The sequence below is a fragment of the Centruroides sculpturatus genome, unplaced genomic scaffold (genome assembly GCF_000671375.1).
Source record: "Centruroides sculpturatus isolate CEXI.00-Female unplaced genomic scaffold, Cexi_2.0 scaffold702, whole genome shotgun sequence".
Lineage (NCBI taxonomy): Eukaryota > Metazoa > Arthropoda > Arachnida > Scorpiones > Buthidae > Centruroides > Centruroides sculpturatus.
This window is the reverse complement of record NW_019384867.1, coordinates 83,008-100,719: the sequence shown is the minus strand read 5'-3', so window position 1 is coordinate 100,719 and position 17,712 is coordinate 83,008. Positions and strand designations below refer to the sequence as shown.

General features: G+C 33.7%; 1 protein-coding gene across 4 annotated transcripts in view; it reads left to right on the top strand.

Annotated features, from left to right (window-relative positions):
- The window catches only part of LOC111630790 (hydroxylysine kinase-like), a 36,843-nt gene that overhangs the window by 9,764 nt on the left and 9,367 nt on the right, over window positions 1-17,712 (top strand). For all 4 annotated transcript variants that reach the window (XM_023374948.1, XM_023374946.1, XM_023374949.1 and 1 more), the window contains one exon: window positions 15,503-15,633. In XM_023374948.1, coding sequence (XP_023230716.1) covers window positions 15,503-15,633 — 131 coding nt within the window. The remainder of the gene's footprint in view (window positions 1-15,502; window positions 15,634-17,712) is intronic.

Below are 17,712 nucleotides of genomic sequence, written 5' to 3'. Positions count from 1 at the left end.
ATTAAAACTTATTACATTATTTAAAATATATAAAAATATGAATAATCCTTGAGACAATAAGATTTATATATTTAAAATGTTATTAAGAATAATTTTATGGAAATTAGGTAAATTAATTATATGAAAATAAATAGGAAAATTCAACAAAAAATTGTTATCTTTAGCTTTTTGCATAAAATGAATAGATTTATTATTTAGTACATAGTTAGCAATAAGATTTTGTTTCTAACTTAAATTTTTCCTGACTACTAGATACTTGCAAACTATTTAGGAAAGATAAAATTTAGCAACGAGTTGCTTAACATTTTCGGCAAAAATATTTAAAATTGCGTATGGCACCATCTATTATGATATTTTATTAAAAACGTTTATATAATTAATTATTATAAAATGGGAAGAATCTTAATTATGAGGGTAGGGATGAGTTTTGTAAAAAATTATAAATTATACTAACGGGTAAAATCGTCATTTAATCCGATCGTACTCGAGATTTGACATATGCACCTCTATATCTCACCACCCCATGGACCATTAACATCCAAAATTTAATAGCATCGATTCCCTTAATACAGAATCCTCCCTGAATAATTTCAGAAAATTTCAACAAAAGACAGAAGTTATTCAACTTCAAAGAAAAATATAAAATCGTGCCTCACGCGCACACACTAACATCTATACATACTGAAAAATACCCTGATTTTTTTTAAATTTCTCAACGTTTCAAGTTCTCCTCAGTACAAAAATGTCAAAATTTTGGGGAATTATTTTTTGACCGATCGCCATACTTTTCCTCTGTTATATATAACAGCTGGGAAAGTAAGAACAAAAATAAATCAGTTTTTTATGCAGAAAAAAATAATTGATTATTATTAACATACAAGAAAAAACGCTTTTTTAGTGATTATTGTTATTATTATTAATTTCTAAAATTAATGAGAATCTTAACGATTTGTTGCTTTTTCTACGTCATTTTTTACAGGCAAATAAAAATGTTGTAAGATGAAATGATTAAATATATGAAAATAAAAATATTGTAAAACTTCTTTAACTCAAACATCTGTAATTAGAATACTTCTTTAACTCGAAAAAAACGAATTAGCCTAGGGCAGTGGTTCCCAACCTTTTTTCATTAGCGTACCCCGTGACAGGTCATATCTATAGATTGTACCCCTCATTTAAGAAATTTAGTAACTACCCGTATTGTTAATTTTACATATTGTAACTTTAAATTAAAGAAAAAAAAACTAAATGAAAAAATGCATAATAAAGTTGTGATTGTTGCAAGGAACATTTTTTACCTAATAATTTTTTAATACTATTAGTTTGTGATACATAATATATTATTTTTTCTGCCATAATAACTAACTTTTTTCAGTACCCCTAAACAACCTATCGACTGCCCCTAGGGGTACGCGTACCACAGGTTGGGAATCGCTGGCCTAGGGATTTAACGTCTTTCAACTCGAATTTTCCCCAAGTCGAATTTTTTCACGGTCTCCGGACACGGATTTATGTTACTTTCGACTTTCCGACTGGAATTTTAATATTTATTATATCCAAATATAACGGACAAATTTCTGGTTCATATTGAAACCAAATGAATCATCGATACAGAATGAATAGCTACTGCTTGAAGAGTCAAAACCAAGGTGATAACAACGTGACAAGGCCCCCCTCTATGCTTCGGCACCACAGGACCGAAGGGTCGACATTGCATCGGCGAAGACGGCAATGACAAATTTATCAGGACTGACCCCACTGTGTCTTCTGGGTAGACACAGAGACCGTTACGTTCGAATTTACGCGCGAGCAGTCGCGTATGTGGACTCTTAGTTCCGAGATGGAGTCATAAAGAGAGAATCAGAGGAATTTCACTCTACATAATCTATACATAATGTCCGTTTATTGTTCTCTTTAAGCTATATACAATCGATTCAGTTAACATATCTACTTTCTTCCCGATTACCCGTATTAAATTAATTAATGAGAGACAGCTCACATGTATTTCGCGCGAGAATAAATACCTTGATATAAGTTGGCAAATAGTCGTTTAGTCCTCGAGTCTCTGTGTGGTACAAAGTTCTTTCGAACGTTGATATTTCTTTAGGTGGTGATTCTCCCGAACGGCGGCGATTAGAACAGTTCCGGGTTGCGGCTGATCCGTTCACGTAAATCCACAGTTCACACCAAACTCCAGAGACTGACTCTTACGCATCGATCCCTCCTTTATATAAAGGGGGTCGTCTTTGGGTTTTTCCCACAGCCTCCGTCCAATAGTTGTTTTCTTTCGTCTTTTCGTAGATTCCGGGTGACACATTGGATGTATCATCCTCAACACGGAATTAAGTTCGTGGGAAAAAGTTTTATGTTCTTTTTAAATATCGGTTTGTTGTTTATTTCTCTAAACTGCTCCTCGTAAAAAAAATATTTAACAATTTATTCCACTAAGTTCGACTCTCACAATAAAATGGATATAAACAGATAGGAAGAACAGATTTGCCAAGTAAAGGCTTTTCTTTTTGCTTGGTACTGGGACTTCGACTAGAACGAAGCAAGCATAAAAGATTCGAAAATTCCAAAGTAGAACGAACCTTGGCATACCCACGAATGTCGACAACAACGACAGCTTTGGATCCACAACCGGCTATCTCCGTTAGCCGTAACACCAAATGGAATCGCCATGAAATTTTCAGTTAGTTAGTTCATCTACTCCCCAACATCAATTTTCAGACAACGTTGAAGTCCAAAGGAGAGATTCTCTCGCTTTATCTAAACAAGATGTACACTATGCAATATCTGCAAAACCGTTCGATTCCATTAGATACAATAATAATAAATAACGCTTCTAGCCCACGACTTTAATTCCGATTGAGTTAGATAACCTAATAACCTAAAAACCCTATCTACAGGTATATCTCGGGTTTCGCCTGACCTGACTTGGTCTGAATTATCTCACTAATATAAGTTCTTGACAATGAAGCTAATTGGTTAGAAAACAAAACAAAATAGCATAGGCCATCTAGTATACTTTTTACCAAGTACTCTTATCGGATCTAACTGTCAGAGAATGCTGTCAGTATTTCGGAGTAAGTCATTTGTAGGTAACTCTAGAACTTTTAACCAGAACCGAACACTTTTGGTAATGCTTATTTTCAGGTCTTCCCAGTTCAAGATGTAAAGCAGAATTTGGAACTGAACGTTCTATTTTAAAAACTCTTAAAAATTTCATCTGTGTTTTTTCTAGTCTTGATAGAAATTCCAAACCTCTAAACCGGGATTAAATAATTTAATTTTGATTTAATAAAAGCGTCAAAAAGTCTCAAACTACTCTTTAATGAACTTATTGACAAGACTATGTCTTGTTTATAAAACCGTACTGCCGTTTTATGTTACCAGCATAGAGAGATGAAGGAGTAAATGTCGACAGTTGATATTTGCCACAGAGTATTAGGTGCCCAAATCATTTGCGCATAAAAATATCCAGACTCGTAGGTAGTCGGGGGACCGAGAACCGAGTCAAAATAAAATCCAAAATGGCGACCCTCTTCTGCAAACAGGCACCTCACCCCACCGAAGTCAGGTAGGGGAGAGTACCGCCCATAGTCGTTCTAAGAAGCGAACTCTGACCTTAGGACCGAACACGTAGTTTCTTCTATGTTAAATAAAATTTGTAATCAATTTTGTAAATTTGGGAGTGCTTCAAATATGACGTTAAAACGGTTTCATGTCGTTACAAGTGGGTTTTTTAACATTATCTAGTATAGTAAAATCGTAGGACTGATAAAAATTTGACGTTATATTATGGTTGTCGTTACATCCAATGCCGTTATAATTGGGTTAAACTGTATATTGTTTGGGCAAAATAAAAAAATAATTTCGGACGATACAATAGCCACGATTATTTTTCTCAAAAACGGAAAATTTTCGTTACGCATCGACAAAAATTCCACCCGGGCCGACACGCAAGGGAGAGAAATTTTTAAATTGGTTAGGTTAATTTCATCAAAAATGAATCTTGGACGACCTCGTGGTCGTGGCCGGCGATTGCGCCCAAAAGCAATGATACCAAAGAAGATTGAAGAATGAGAACGAGACCCGCCTTGAGCGTCAAAGTGATTCTGCTTAGTAGTGAGTCTCCGAGACAGTCTTGTTCCAAATACGGTTTTGCCGTTTTAGGGGAAACTTGCCTAATTCGTACCCTTTAAGGAAAAACTATCATATTATCGAAATTAATAAACAAGTTATTTTTTATTTTAAGTAACTTTTATTTGGGAAATATTTTATTACTACCATAATAAAATTTAGCATAAATCTTATAAACTTCTGAGAAATAAACAATTTAAAAAAACACTAAAAAAGTACGATTTAGGAACATTCGTCTTAAATCGTACTGATATATTTTTAAATCATACTTTGAGATCCTATCATTGGTTTTCAGTCTTAAGAATAAAAATCTTAATCAATAATGTATTAATACGTGTGTATATTAACTCTTAACAAATTCGGCAGATGGTCTTCGCCAATTTTTGGCAGTCATCGCAGTTGTAATCCGTTGTTTTTTTATTGGTTCCTGCACAAAGTTCATATACCCATATCTCACATTGTGTGCATTTGATCATATTTTCTTTTACGTCTTCTTGGCATAATTTACAGTACCAACTGTTATTCTCATCCTCCTGTTTTTTTTATTCTCCTTTTGTGATATTTTAGTAGTTTTGCTTTTCTTCGCACCAAGATTCCTTGATACGTTTTTCTTCTTCAATTCCAAGAATACCACGTAGTGAAGATATTATTTCAAATGTCGCTCGAACTGTCTCTGTATTAGAAATGTTTACTTTCATACCTAAAGAACATTCCTTCGCTTTCTCTTCTAGACATTGATCTCGCTGTTTTTCCAAAGGGTGAATTGTCGGTACCTCAGGAAGTTGTGGGTACTCAACTTCTTCAGTCTGTTCTCGCTCAGTAGTCTGATTGGATTGTGCCACACACGTTAAAGTATCTGTTTGTTCTTGCCGCCTTTCAGTTGCCAGATTCTGGGAGACTTGCGCCGATTCAATTAGATTAGCATCTCCGTCAAGAACAACATATTCCTCATCTCCGATCTTAAAGCGATTGCCAGGCCACAATCCGCAAGATTCGAAGCCATGCATGCCTGTGTCCATACAAACGGCTCGAGGATATGCTTTATTAAGGAACCAGGATGGTTTGCATCCACGAAGCGCAAGCAGCACTAAAATCAGTTTTAGTGATTTAAAAAAATGACCTATCTAGTTTATTCTTTGATGTGTATTCAGTCCTTGTAACTGTCGTCTAGATGTCAATTTCGGTACATTATATACACTACAAACTTCGTTAAATTATAAGGTCCTGTCATTATATTTTTTAATCGCTTCTTTCATATTTTCTTTACTCCTAGAATTATATTTTTTTTTACGTGTTCTAAAAGTAAATACAATTAAGTTTTAATTTGTTTTGAACTTTTGCGGTTATTTTTCAAATCAGAAACTTAGAAAAAAATACGTTTACGAATCGGTAATAGCTTATTATGACATCCATCTAAAATGGTTTTCCTAAATCGTACCGGTACGTTTTAAGAACATGCCTCGAGTACTAAATAGGCGCGAGAGGCGAACAAACTTTACATTAGTCGCCAAAAAATTTGACAACAGATACGCGTGTTTCATCACTTCAGATGAAATCACAAAAATACGCACTAATACATCACAGATAGTTAAAAAACTTACACACGATCCAATTTGAAAAAATTTCTTACGAAATGTGCAAAAATATTACAGAAAAAGTTGAAAAAACTTTCCTTTTCAATATTTTTGTCGGGGGCAGAGTAACAGCGTGTTGTCTGTCAGATGGTAATATGACCGATTGTTATTTACTTTTTTTGCTACTAGAAACACTAATAACTATTACCGGAGTCGAGATATAAGCGAAGTACGAATTAGGCGCAAGTACGAATTAGGCAAGTTTACCCTACTTCTTTTCATTCTCTTTCGTAGAGCCAACAAAAACCTGACTTATTCTGAATATCTTTCACAATAAAGTGAAATGGATAAATATATATACCGGAGGAGGAAAAACATATTCCCAAATACTTGTAATAAGAGACAATTTAATTTCAATGTCATTAACAGAAATCTTATCGGTCTTAATCTGTCTCCATTGCGAAAGAGCATTCCCTTTGTTTTCTGTAGATTTATTGAAAGGCCATTTCTTTTTGTATAATCAAATAAGAAAGGAAGTTTACGTTGCAAACCTATCTTAGAGTCTGCCAGTAATACCCTATTATCTCTCTCTCTCTCTCTCTCTCTCCTCAACCAATGGTTGGTGGGCAAACATGGATGTGTGCAGTCTTATAGTTTCTCTCTTCGCTTAGCTAGCTGTTTTATCTGTTGGTAAGGCCTTTTCCGTAATAACTCGTCGAGATATTCCACTCTGGGTCTTCCACGTGCCATTTTTCCTTCTATTTTTCCTTCCAATAAAACATTCATCCATTCCGAGTGTCAAATTAGGTGGCCAATCATGTCATTTCTCCTTTCCTCTATCGTTCTCAAAATCTGTCTATTCTCTGTCGCCTCTTCCAAAACATCTTCATTCCTCTCTTTGTCCACAACACTCGCACCATTCTTGGCCAGCATCACATCTGAATGGACTTTAGTTTTCATTTCTCCACTGTTCGGAGTGTAAGGTCTCCCGGTGGAGATAGGGGATTTGAAAACCCACTCCTCGACATCTGTATAAGGTTGCCGTCTTTTAGGTGGGATCAGTTAATCCCGCGTTGGGATGAACCGAAGGGAAGGATGTACAGTACGTGAATATGGCGGAGGAGGCAAGTGATGACAAGTGTTTACAAAAGACAAAGCCGTTTATTTGGTAACATTCTGGAAATATTCATAGCTTACATCAGGTTTATAGTTCTACTTGCTCGGTTTTTAGTCTGTAGAGGCGCGGGACGTGCGAGTCTAAGTCTTTGGGCGATGTCGACGGGATGAGAATCGCTGCTGCGTTCCAGGCGGTACAAATTCCTCACACTAGCACACGAAACTATATCCAGAGAGCAGTTGGATGAGACTGTCATTGTGAAATCCGCGATTTTTACGTAGTTGTCGGAAAAACTTTGTAAAGAAGTCCGATAGAAAAAACCGCTCTTGGTGAGAATTAGATCGGAGGTCAGCGTTTGTTTTCACAATCAGGTGGGAAAGTTGACAGGAGTACACCGTTAATGTCTACAGATGACGATCACGTGACTCCTTTCCCACGAGGACTGTATAAAAGCTCGAGCCCCCGGAAATTCAGGGCGATCCAAAGGAAGTTATATTTGTTAATGTGTGCATCTTGTCTCCATACACCGGACGCAACGACCGAAAGGAGAAGACATCGACATACGACAGATCACAACTTCGAACTTCCATACTTATCACCATACTACAGTTCCTGCGCCGACTACGACCCATTCAACGCATATCATTCTGCATATCAAGTTCCGAGTCTCGTCGTTTACATCAGGCGTCACATAAGAATTTCGAGATTTACTCGAGTTCGAACCTCGTCTGGGAACCCACAGGAGTGTTCATGTCTTCGAACCGTACAATGCTATGTTCCAGATGAAACTCTTAATGAATTTTTTCCCAACATCAATTGATATATTTTTCGATGATAACATCTGTCGTTTCCTATAGAATGCCTGTTTTGCTTGGGCTATTGTCGTTATAACATCTCTTTCACTCCTTCTGTCTGAGGTAATTATGCTTCCTAGGTACCTGTACGTGAACTCGTTGACTTCTGTTTTTCACCATCCAAATAGACGTTCATTCCTCCTTGTTTCTTTTTTTGAACATCTCATTATCTTCGTTTTTTCCTATTTATTATCATCCCACATCTTTTAAATTGTTTGTTTAAATTTTCAAGAGCTCTCTGTAGAACTTCTGCATCTTCCGCTATCATTGCGATGTCGTCAGCAAATCTTATTGTGCTGTACAACTTTCCGTTCACTTTTATATTTTTTGTATTAGTAGCGCCGAATTGTTTCATTGCCTCTTCTATGTAGAGTGATTCGGGGAAAGGCGGAAAGATGATAAGGCGGGGAAAATGCTTAATCTTTGTTATTTTCAAACGGTGACGTCAGATATTGTCATGTGTGTTGTATGGTGAATCGTTGGGCCAATATTGAGTGCGGAAAGCTTTAGTTGGCTACCGTTACCACACTTTCTGCGTCCGAGAAGAATAAAAGCAAGATAAGAACGAAATGTTTTTTTGTGAAATGTTTCTAGAGTCATTTTGAAACTAAAAGTTAAAATAGAATTGATTAAAAATTGCGATAAACAATTAACATGTGATGCAGTTAAGGTTCTAAAGTTTCTATTGTCAGCTACTGCCGATCCTGATCGGACATGCTAGAACACGTGACTCCACTAAGCATCTTATTCCGACAAATGGGAAAGATGATACATTTTTTTTGCGATAACACGCCTACTTTAAATAAAGTTTTGTTTTCTCGTTTTATTGCAAGATATGCATAGAGAATATATAAGGACTTCTCGAAAAGGTTTTTGGACTGAAAAAAGCTTTTAGTTAGCTATAGAGCACGTTAGAACGGCCGGGAATTTAACAAAACTTATACTGTGCTGTTACACTTAATAAACAGTAATTTGCACTACATTTGCAATAAATTAAATTTGGTTAAGATATTCAAAAATTAATTTTATGCAATTATATTTGTTATCTTACCCTAATGGCATTTGGCATCTCACCCGAATACTCGGGGTAAGATGCCTAAAATGCCAGATAGTGAAAAAGTCGTCATTGCAAACACAATACATAATTATTTTTTATATACTTCAAACTTTTATTTAAAAACATAATCAAGAATATGATAATTTCCTTAGACTCCAAAACTCAAATGAACGCTATAATTTTCTTCATAAGCAAAATGTTAGGCATTTTCCCCTGAATCACACTTCGGGAAGATTCGGGTGTGAACAGTGTTGCCGCAATGAAATTTCAAAACGTACTGAAGCGCCTTCAAAAAATGTACTATTTTCCTTCAAAATGTACTAGTTCTATGAATACTTTGCTTACGTGCCTATATATATATAGGCACGTAATTTATATATATAAATATATATATATAGTTTATTGTCAAATAATTTAATTTTAAATCTTATTTTTGGAATTTTTTGAAAGCTATTTAAAATTAAAAATATATCTACACATCTATTATTTATTATAAAATGAGCATTACATTGACAACATTTATTAATAATACTATTGAATTTCATCTTAATTTTATAACCAATCGTGCTTTAAAAAAATAATTATAAATTTGTTATATTATATTATTTTATTCTTTATTATACTTTAAATTTTTTTGATGTTATTGCATCACTTTACGAAGTGGTATATACGTAATTGCATCAGTTTTAGTACCTATTTAATTAATTTCAATCATGACAGCAAAAGATAAGGATGCTTGTTTCTTTTAAACTATTTGATGAAAACGTTACATAAAATTGGGGTTGCATAATCATCCGAAATTATTATTATATTTTTGACTGGAAATTACAGGATTTATGCAATTTTAGTTTAATTAATGTCATATAAAACTGACTGCTCGTACAAGTTTGCTTAAAACATGCAACTCAAAAAACCCCAAAATGGCAGCTCAAGAAGTAGATCACGCGTGTCCTGACCTTCTTATATAGACCTTGGAACAGTCGGAAGCGCGGCCATTTTGGAACCATACGTAACATTAACCCTTATTTCTTTTACTACGATTACTAAAATTGAAGTTCATAATTTAAGAATTAAATTATAGTGGTAGAAAATAATATAAAAGTATTTATATTATTTATACTCGTACAATTTCAAAACTATTTTCTGTAATAATTTGTTTCTGACTTAACGGATATCTTGATATTATTGACGACAAAAGTTTAAAATCATTGATTTCCTTACCTGTTCATTATTTTTGTTTGACGGAGTTGAATTGTTTGGACCACGTGTCATGAAAAATTTTGTCAAGGTCCTGATGAGAATGTGCAGATAACTGAACGTATCAAAGAATACCACTGAGTCAAGATCGTTTACAGGTGCAACTGTCTATGTTGCTGACGTCGACGGACACACACCATTTGTATGTTGTGATTGGATAATTTAAATTAGCAAGCAGTGACACTAGTGAGACTGTATTAAACTAATTTTTCTCATTTTTTCGTTAAGGCGTGAAATATTATTTTGTACCGTAAATGGTACTTGAAATATTATAATGTACTGAAAATGTACTAAAAATCTAAATGTACTTTCAATTTACTGGAAAGGGCGAAATGTACCAGAAAAGTACAAATGTACTAGGAACGGCAACACTGGGTGTGAATCACACCCGAATCTTCCCACGATTCACTATATTTGAACAATAGTGGTGATAGTCCACAACTATGTTTTACTCCTTTCATTATATTGCCTTCTTTCATCAGCACACAATAAACAGTACAAATCAGCTGCAAAAGCGAATCTAGAGAGTCCTGAGCAAGTAAACATTTGTGAAAGGTCTATCTGTATCATTAATAAATAGTATAATCAACAGGAGACTCAATGGTTATCCTGAGACAAACCTCTTTCAGAAATGACCCCTTTAGAATTTACAAAATTTTCCCTTACATAATATCTTGTATTAAAAAATATGTTTTTAATCAGAGTAATAAACTTGAAACACCAAAGGTGTGTAGATTTTCCCATAAAATATTTAAACTTATTCTATCAAACGCATTCACTATGTCCATAAAAATTGAATAAATTTTACGTCTCTTTCATCACGAAACATACTGTATTAAGCCATTAAATTCAAAAACATTATACATTGTTTCTCTATCTTTGAGAAAAGCTTCCTGATATTAAAATTACATTAAATTCGATTATCCAATGAATCAACCGATCCATCAGGATTCCAGTAAATAACTTCCTAAATATATTTAATAACGCAATTGGGCGAAAATTACGGGGATGTAGCTTAACTCCTTTTCTTATAAACTATTTATAATAGAACATTCTTCCACTGATCAGGGAAATTTGCTGTTTCTTTAATCTTATTGAAGATTTTCAGTTATTCCAAACACATTTCACCAGGTAAAAAAATAATAAACTCAGCTTTTATATCGTCCATTCCAGGTCTGATCCTCTTTTACGAATTGAAGTTTACGAATTGAAGTTTTGAATTCAAACGGCTCATCCAAAATTGGAGAGAAATTACCGTGGCCAAATCCAAAATTGGATCAGGACTCAGATGGCAAAATCTACATTCTAAACATTGTTTCCAGTCACAGAGAAATTTTATTATTAGATTTCTTCTTCCTGGCATATCTATTAACAATAGGCCATAATGAAGCCAATTCGTGCATTAAAATCTCCGATCAGCAAAAGTTCATAATCTGACGAATAATCAGTAATTGTCTTTCAACTATGTAATTAATCTATCAAAAGCAAGTACAGTAAGGTCTCGTTTTATGCGGTGGATACGTTCTACAGAAAACCGCATAAAAAAAGACTTTACTTGCCTTGAAAAAGTAGGGATACGTTCCGTAATTTTCTAAAATCGCATAAAACCAAAACAACGAGTTAAAATTAACTTAAAACCGCATAAAAAAAGTTTCCAGATATTAAAAGAAATAGGCTGCATAATGAATTACTTCGAATGTCTGAAAAAATTCATATAAAAGCTTAAAATAAACTTGTATTCAAATTTAATTCAGTTTATTTTATTGAAAAGTAATATAGTTTTACATTTTTTTTAAATTTTTGGAATGTTTTTTAAGTCTCCAAATTTTTTAAAAATACATTAGATCCCCCTATAAGTCGGTAGATACGTTCCGTTCTTTATGAATCAATTTTGTAGGAATCATAGTTTACGGACTACGGCTGTTTGAAAGGTTTTCTTTCATAAAATTAATCGATTCTAGACTAATTCGACTCAACATTTCCAAAATACGTATATTTTTTTGAAAATAATCCGTATAAACTACGTTATAAACAAAAAATTGTAGGATTGCTTACCGAGTGTGTACTGTTCGACTACGCCCGTTGCTGAAGCTTGGTTTCGTCGCGGAACAGCGTATCAAACTGCGGCCGCGATTTCTGATATTATTTTTCTGCGAAAACTTCGTTGACCTTTGGAGACATCCTTAATATAAATAATTTTTATGGCCGTTAAATAAGAAATGTTTCTTTCACAAGAAATGTATAAAATTACAGTACTGGACAGACGATAGGTCGCCTAACTCGCCGTAGCGTGACGCTAGACGGCGAAAAATATATATTTAATTATAATAAAGTTACAATAAATTAAGTTAATATATAATTATATATACAGTACCTAATTTATATATAATTAATATATAATTATATGTACAGTACCTGATTTATATATAATTATATGAACAGACGATACTAAACTCAATTTATCCGCCTAAACGTCCGTAGCGTGGCGCTACGGACGGCGGGAAAGTAGTTCGGCTGCTAGATGACGTTTTACGTATTATAGGAGTTATTTTTACCGTTGTTTACGGATACTGCCACAATTTTTATAGGAATCATAACTATAGGAAACGGTTTTATAGGGGGATCTACTGTATTAAAAAATATACGGCCAGCTTCACCCTACTTTAAACCCTTGTCCTCCCGCGACGTTTATGAGAATGCCCAGGAAATCCAACTCCAGCTGTGTTCAAGGTCATCCAGATGTATAAACTGACTCATCGGTGTTAAATTTCACAGAAGGGCAAGCGCATTTCTTTCGTTTTTTTTAGTTTTAAGTATTTTTTATGTTTAATTACATTTATATCAAAAATTGCTAGGAACTAAAGCGATTAAGGTAGATCTAGCTGTCCTTTACATCCATAAAGGTTATATGTCAGTGGAACAAATGGAGTGAGCTTTGAGCGTCCCACGGTTTTTGGAGACTGTCTATACGCGGGCTTCCTAAACAGGCCTATATGTATGTTTGCCCAAAAAAATTTTGGATGAAATACAAACCGCACAACTTCAAAATCGCATAAAAAAATCCGCATAAAACGAGACCTTACTGTATGTGAAGATACAGCAATATAACTACCATATCTCGCAGCCCTTCATTTCCTCTTCGGTTAAGTTTTACTCTAACAGCTATTATATGCTGCTATGCCACCAATAAGGTCACACCGCCCAAAATCTTCATTTATCCGAATAGTATTCCTTCTGAGGACCTACCTCAGCCTAAAGTATTAGTGACCGTTACTTCAAAAAACTTCGTTTTTTATTGATATTATTAATCTTCGAACACAATGAAAATGTAGACCAAGAACCCATTCATTTCAAAAATATTACCCTGGAAATGTTTTCAAGAAAACTGCTAATGTATGGATGAATTAAAAACGTACTACGAGAATTTCATGAGAGAATTTTCAATTTAGCTGTTCTGTTCCTCAAATCGAGGAGTGAAAAGATTTGAAGGATTTGTTGCTTCGTTTTGAACTAAAAATCAAGCTTTATCTGTTCTGCTCTAAGTAAGTCGTGTAAATAAGTCGTGAAAAGTTATACATTTCTTGAATGTATAACTTTTCAATCCAGCCTCCAAAATATCTGCTATAAGTCGAACTCTCCTTCCTTTCAGCCTATAATCATGTTAAGAAAGGCAATAACTTATTCGGCCTCAATCTAGATCGCCAGTATAAATTATCGAAAATTCGAATATTCCTCAACGCTTCATCATTTATTTTTTAATTTTTATTTATTTGTTTAAGCATATTGGTTTCATCCATAATACGGGGAATGCAAACATACAAATAATCACTACAAAATCTGTAAAACCACAATAATACTGTAATTAATGAATAATTACAGAAAAGACAGAATATACACAAATTATACAAACCGACAATAAGTAATAATATTTTAAACAAATATCAACATAGTCAAAATTAGAACTATCTACACAAATTAATTAACAAATTGTATATAAAAACAATTACATCCACCTAAAACAGAAAAAAAATTAATTATCACGTCGAAACAGCGGACAGTCTCCTAATATTTCTTAGGCTCGTACATATCTTTAAAGAAAAAAATAACGCCTCCTCTGTGCAAAATCAAATGATCCGAAATGCAAAACAAATCAAAATATGCGCCAATCTATTTGAATGACAACTGAAGCAAAAAGTAATCAACATACAATTACTGAAAAAATAGTTTTAATTTTCTTTATTCAGAAAGTCAATCAAAATTATGTAAGTTACCAATAAGATCCAAAAATTTTCCGAAAGAAATAGTAGAAACACCAAAATACTTTCACGTAGTTTAGAAAATTTAATACACTAGTTATCACGTGATATGCATCTAAAGACTAATCACTTTGAGAACGTATGCAAATATCTCTGCAGTAATTCTAGAAACAGAAAAAAAATTATCACGTCCAAACAGCGGATAGTCACCCCATTTATTTTTTAATATTACGAAAACTTAATTTCTTTTCTTCTATTGACAAGAATTCAACGAAAATAGTATTTGAACTATTTTATTTTATAATCTATGTCGTTGGAATTGTCTTTGAACCGTCAGTCAATTTAGAGAAATAGATGTTTATACTTTCACATTAGAATCGTTGTCATCGTCAGACAAACCATTAACCAAAATTCTTTCTCATCTCGTTGGACAACGTATCATCAATAGAATGCGAAACCAGATTATTTTGACTTTAAATATCTTCTTTGGATTTAGAAAATTCTGATTCCAGCTGTAAATGAGTTAGTCGTTTCATTATGCAAATTACGCAGTCAGTCAATTCTGGTAACAACCTCATTCAATGTCGAAAGAACTTTATCAAATCGTTTATCTAAATAAGTAATAATTTCCTTCGGTATATTTAAATCGTTATTTTTATTTATTTAATGCGACGACTTAATAACTAATCAGAAATACAGTAGAACGTCGATTATCCGAAAGTCAATCATCCGAAAGAATTCCAGTCGGCAAATTTAAATTTTCGCCAGTGCTGTAGCGCTGCAATCTTTGGCTATGTCTTCGGCTACTCAAATATTTTACGTTTTTGATACTAAATTAACTTCTGAAGTATAATTGTTTATTGTTTTTATATTTTTCATTATATTTATTTTGTTCGTACAAAATAAAAAAATAATTTTTAACGATACAATAGTCTTCGTTAGGCTTAACATCGACGAAAATTTAACGCGAAGCGACACGCAACAGAGAAATGTTAAGATGGGATAAATTAATATACTTTTTCGTACATAATCGGTTATCCGAAACATCGATCTTCCGAACAACCCCAGTCCCCAATTGATTCGGATAATCGACGCTCTACTGTATTTACTTTTCTGTAAAATTCTAATGCCATGTCCCCAATTTTGCATCCCTGAAAATCTTTCGTTCTAGGCCCGAGCGTACTAAGAAATCCGGTAGTATTAAAAACAATTCTAATTTTATATCAAATTATTGTTTCCAATAGGTAGAGAAAATGTTCATGTGATCCGTTTGTTGACATATTTACCGGGTACAACTGTCTCTAATGTACCATATACTGCTTCGGTTTTATATCAATGGGGGAAGTTGTTAGCAAAATTTCATCAATCTGTTAACGTAAGTTTATTCAATTTTATATATTGTTTTTTTTTCGTTTATTTTTTATATTATTACTATTTTATTTTATATATTATTATATTATTTTCCTTTTATAATATAAAACGGTGCATTTAAATGACCTTAAATTTAGCATATGATAATATGTCATTCATCAAATATTGTTTATATTTCATTTAGTTTGTATTCAATATTATTAAATTTATAATATAATTGAATAAAAATGATAACAAATAAAATTAATGAGAGTAATTCTCGATAATGTTCGTCCTTGTGGAGCATTGACAGTTGGTTTCTTTTTACTCTTTCTGCCTTATGGGCACTTAGAGGATATTATTTGAAATTTGGTGTGCCAGTTATAGTTTCATTGTCTCGGTTGGCGGTTTTTGCTGTGCTTAGTTGAAAGTTTAAACTTGCATGTTTTTCAATTTTAATTTATTTTTATCATATCTTTGTATCTAACTCTTGACTTTACAATTTTTTATTGTACTTTGGTGGAAATACTTATCAATAATAGAACTTGGCTTAGGAGTTATTGAAATATAACGTGGAGAGAGACTAGGGACAGCGAATATTTAAAAATTTTGTGATATTCTGATGGTGATTGGGAGTGTTAGCGGGATAATGATGGCCTAAAGATTCTCAACACTTTTCTTATTTAAAATAATTTTTTTACCAAAATCAAAATCATTATGCAGAAGTATTTTGATCGATGATCATGTAGCTAGTATGCTAGTATAGCTATTAGAGCACCTCTACTAAAGTGCAAGTGTGGGTAGCCTGAGGTAGGACAAAGTCGTACCTCGGTTTGATAGGCAACAATTGGGTGAGAACTGTCCACTGGTCAGTGGATGGCTTGGATCATGTTGTTTCTATTCCGTACAGTCGGGATTCTATTGTCGAATCGAGTGGAGGAGGTGAGAGGGGTCGTCGGTAAAGTATGAGCGATATTCGAAATAAAGACGACTTTTTTCATCGACAAAAACAACATTTATTGACACGATAACATAACTAACATAAATACATTGAGCTTATCTCGAGCGGACACGCGGGAGTGGAGGGAAACGCGCCGAGAGAGAGTTTACATTAATGGGTATCATACTTCTACGATTTGGGATCGGCCGGTCGGACGTTTTCTAACCGGATCGGACAAGTTGTCTTGAGGAACGGACGGCGGCGATGAGGATCGGCACGGGTTTCGGCGATCCCGAACGGCGACGACGGACCGTGTTCATGAACGGCGACGACGGACCTCTCTTTCTCGTCGTCGCCCCTCTTTTATCCCCTTCGTCACGTTACTCGGTTTCGCCAATCGCCGATTTTTAGGATAAGTTCCTCATGAATCATTTTTCGGGTTCCTGAGAGATAGGAAACGGCTCCGTGGGAAGGAAATGAGTATATCCTTTTTCGTAAAATTAAGAAAAATGAAGTTTTTCTTTGTTTAACTTTAATAAAGATATTTAATTTAATTTGAGCTTCTTAATTTAATTTTATTTTATTCGGTCCGACCCTCACACAATGTACTTATTTAAATACTTGCACTTTAGTAGAGGCGCTCTAATAAATATGTTCTGCTGGAAGAACTCTCATGGAACTTTTAATATGAAAGAATAATGGCGACAATTTACATTTACAGATACAGATAACAGATAGGTCTAAAGCAGCGCATATTCGAACGAGCAACTAGACACGACGTTTAATGGAAATTTTGAATTGTGCAATAGAGATACAATATTTGAGGAATAATTAATTGTCCAACTCTGGGTCATATGACTATTTCTTCCTTCTGGTTGTACTAAAGTTCAAATATTTACTTATGTTGCACAGTTTATTTATTATTTAGTGCCCAAAAAAGAGTTATGGAAGAAATGCTGATAGGATTTACCAGTTTTTTAATCGAATATGTACAGTACAACAGATATTTTTATGCAGCCACAACATCAATATCATTTAAACTATAATCTACAACCATAGAACACTTATTATCAAATATTAAATATATATACTGTATATACCTATATCTATCTATATATATATATATATATATATATATATATATATATATATATATATAAATGG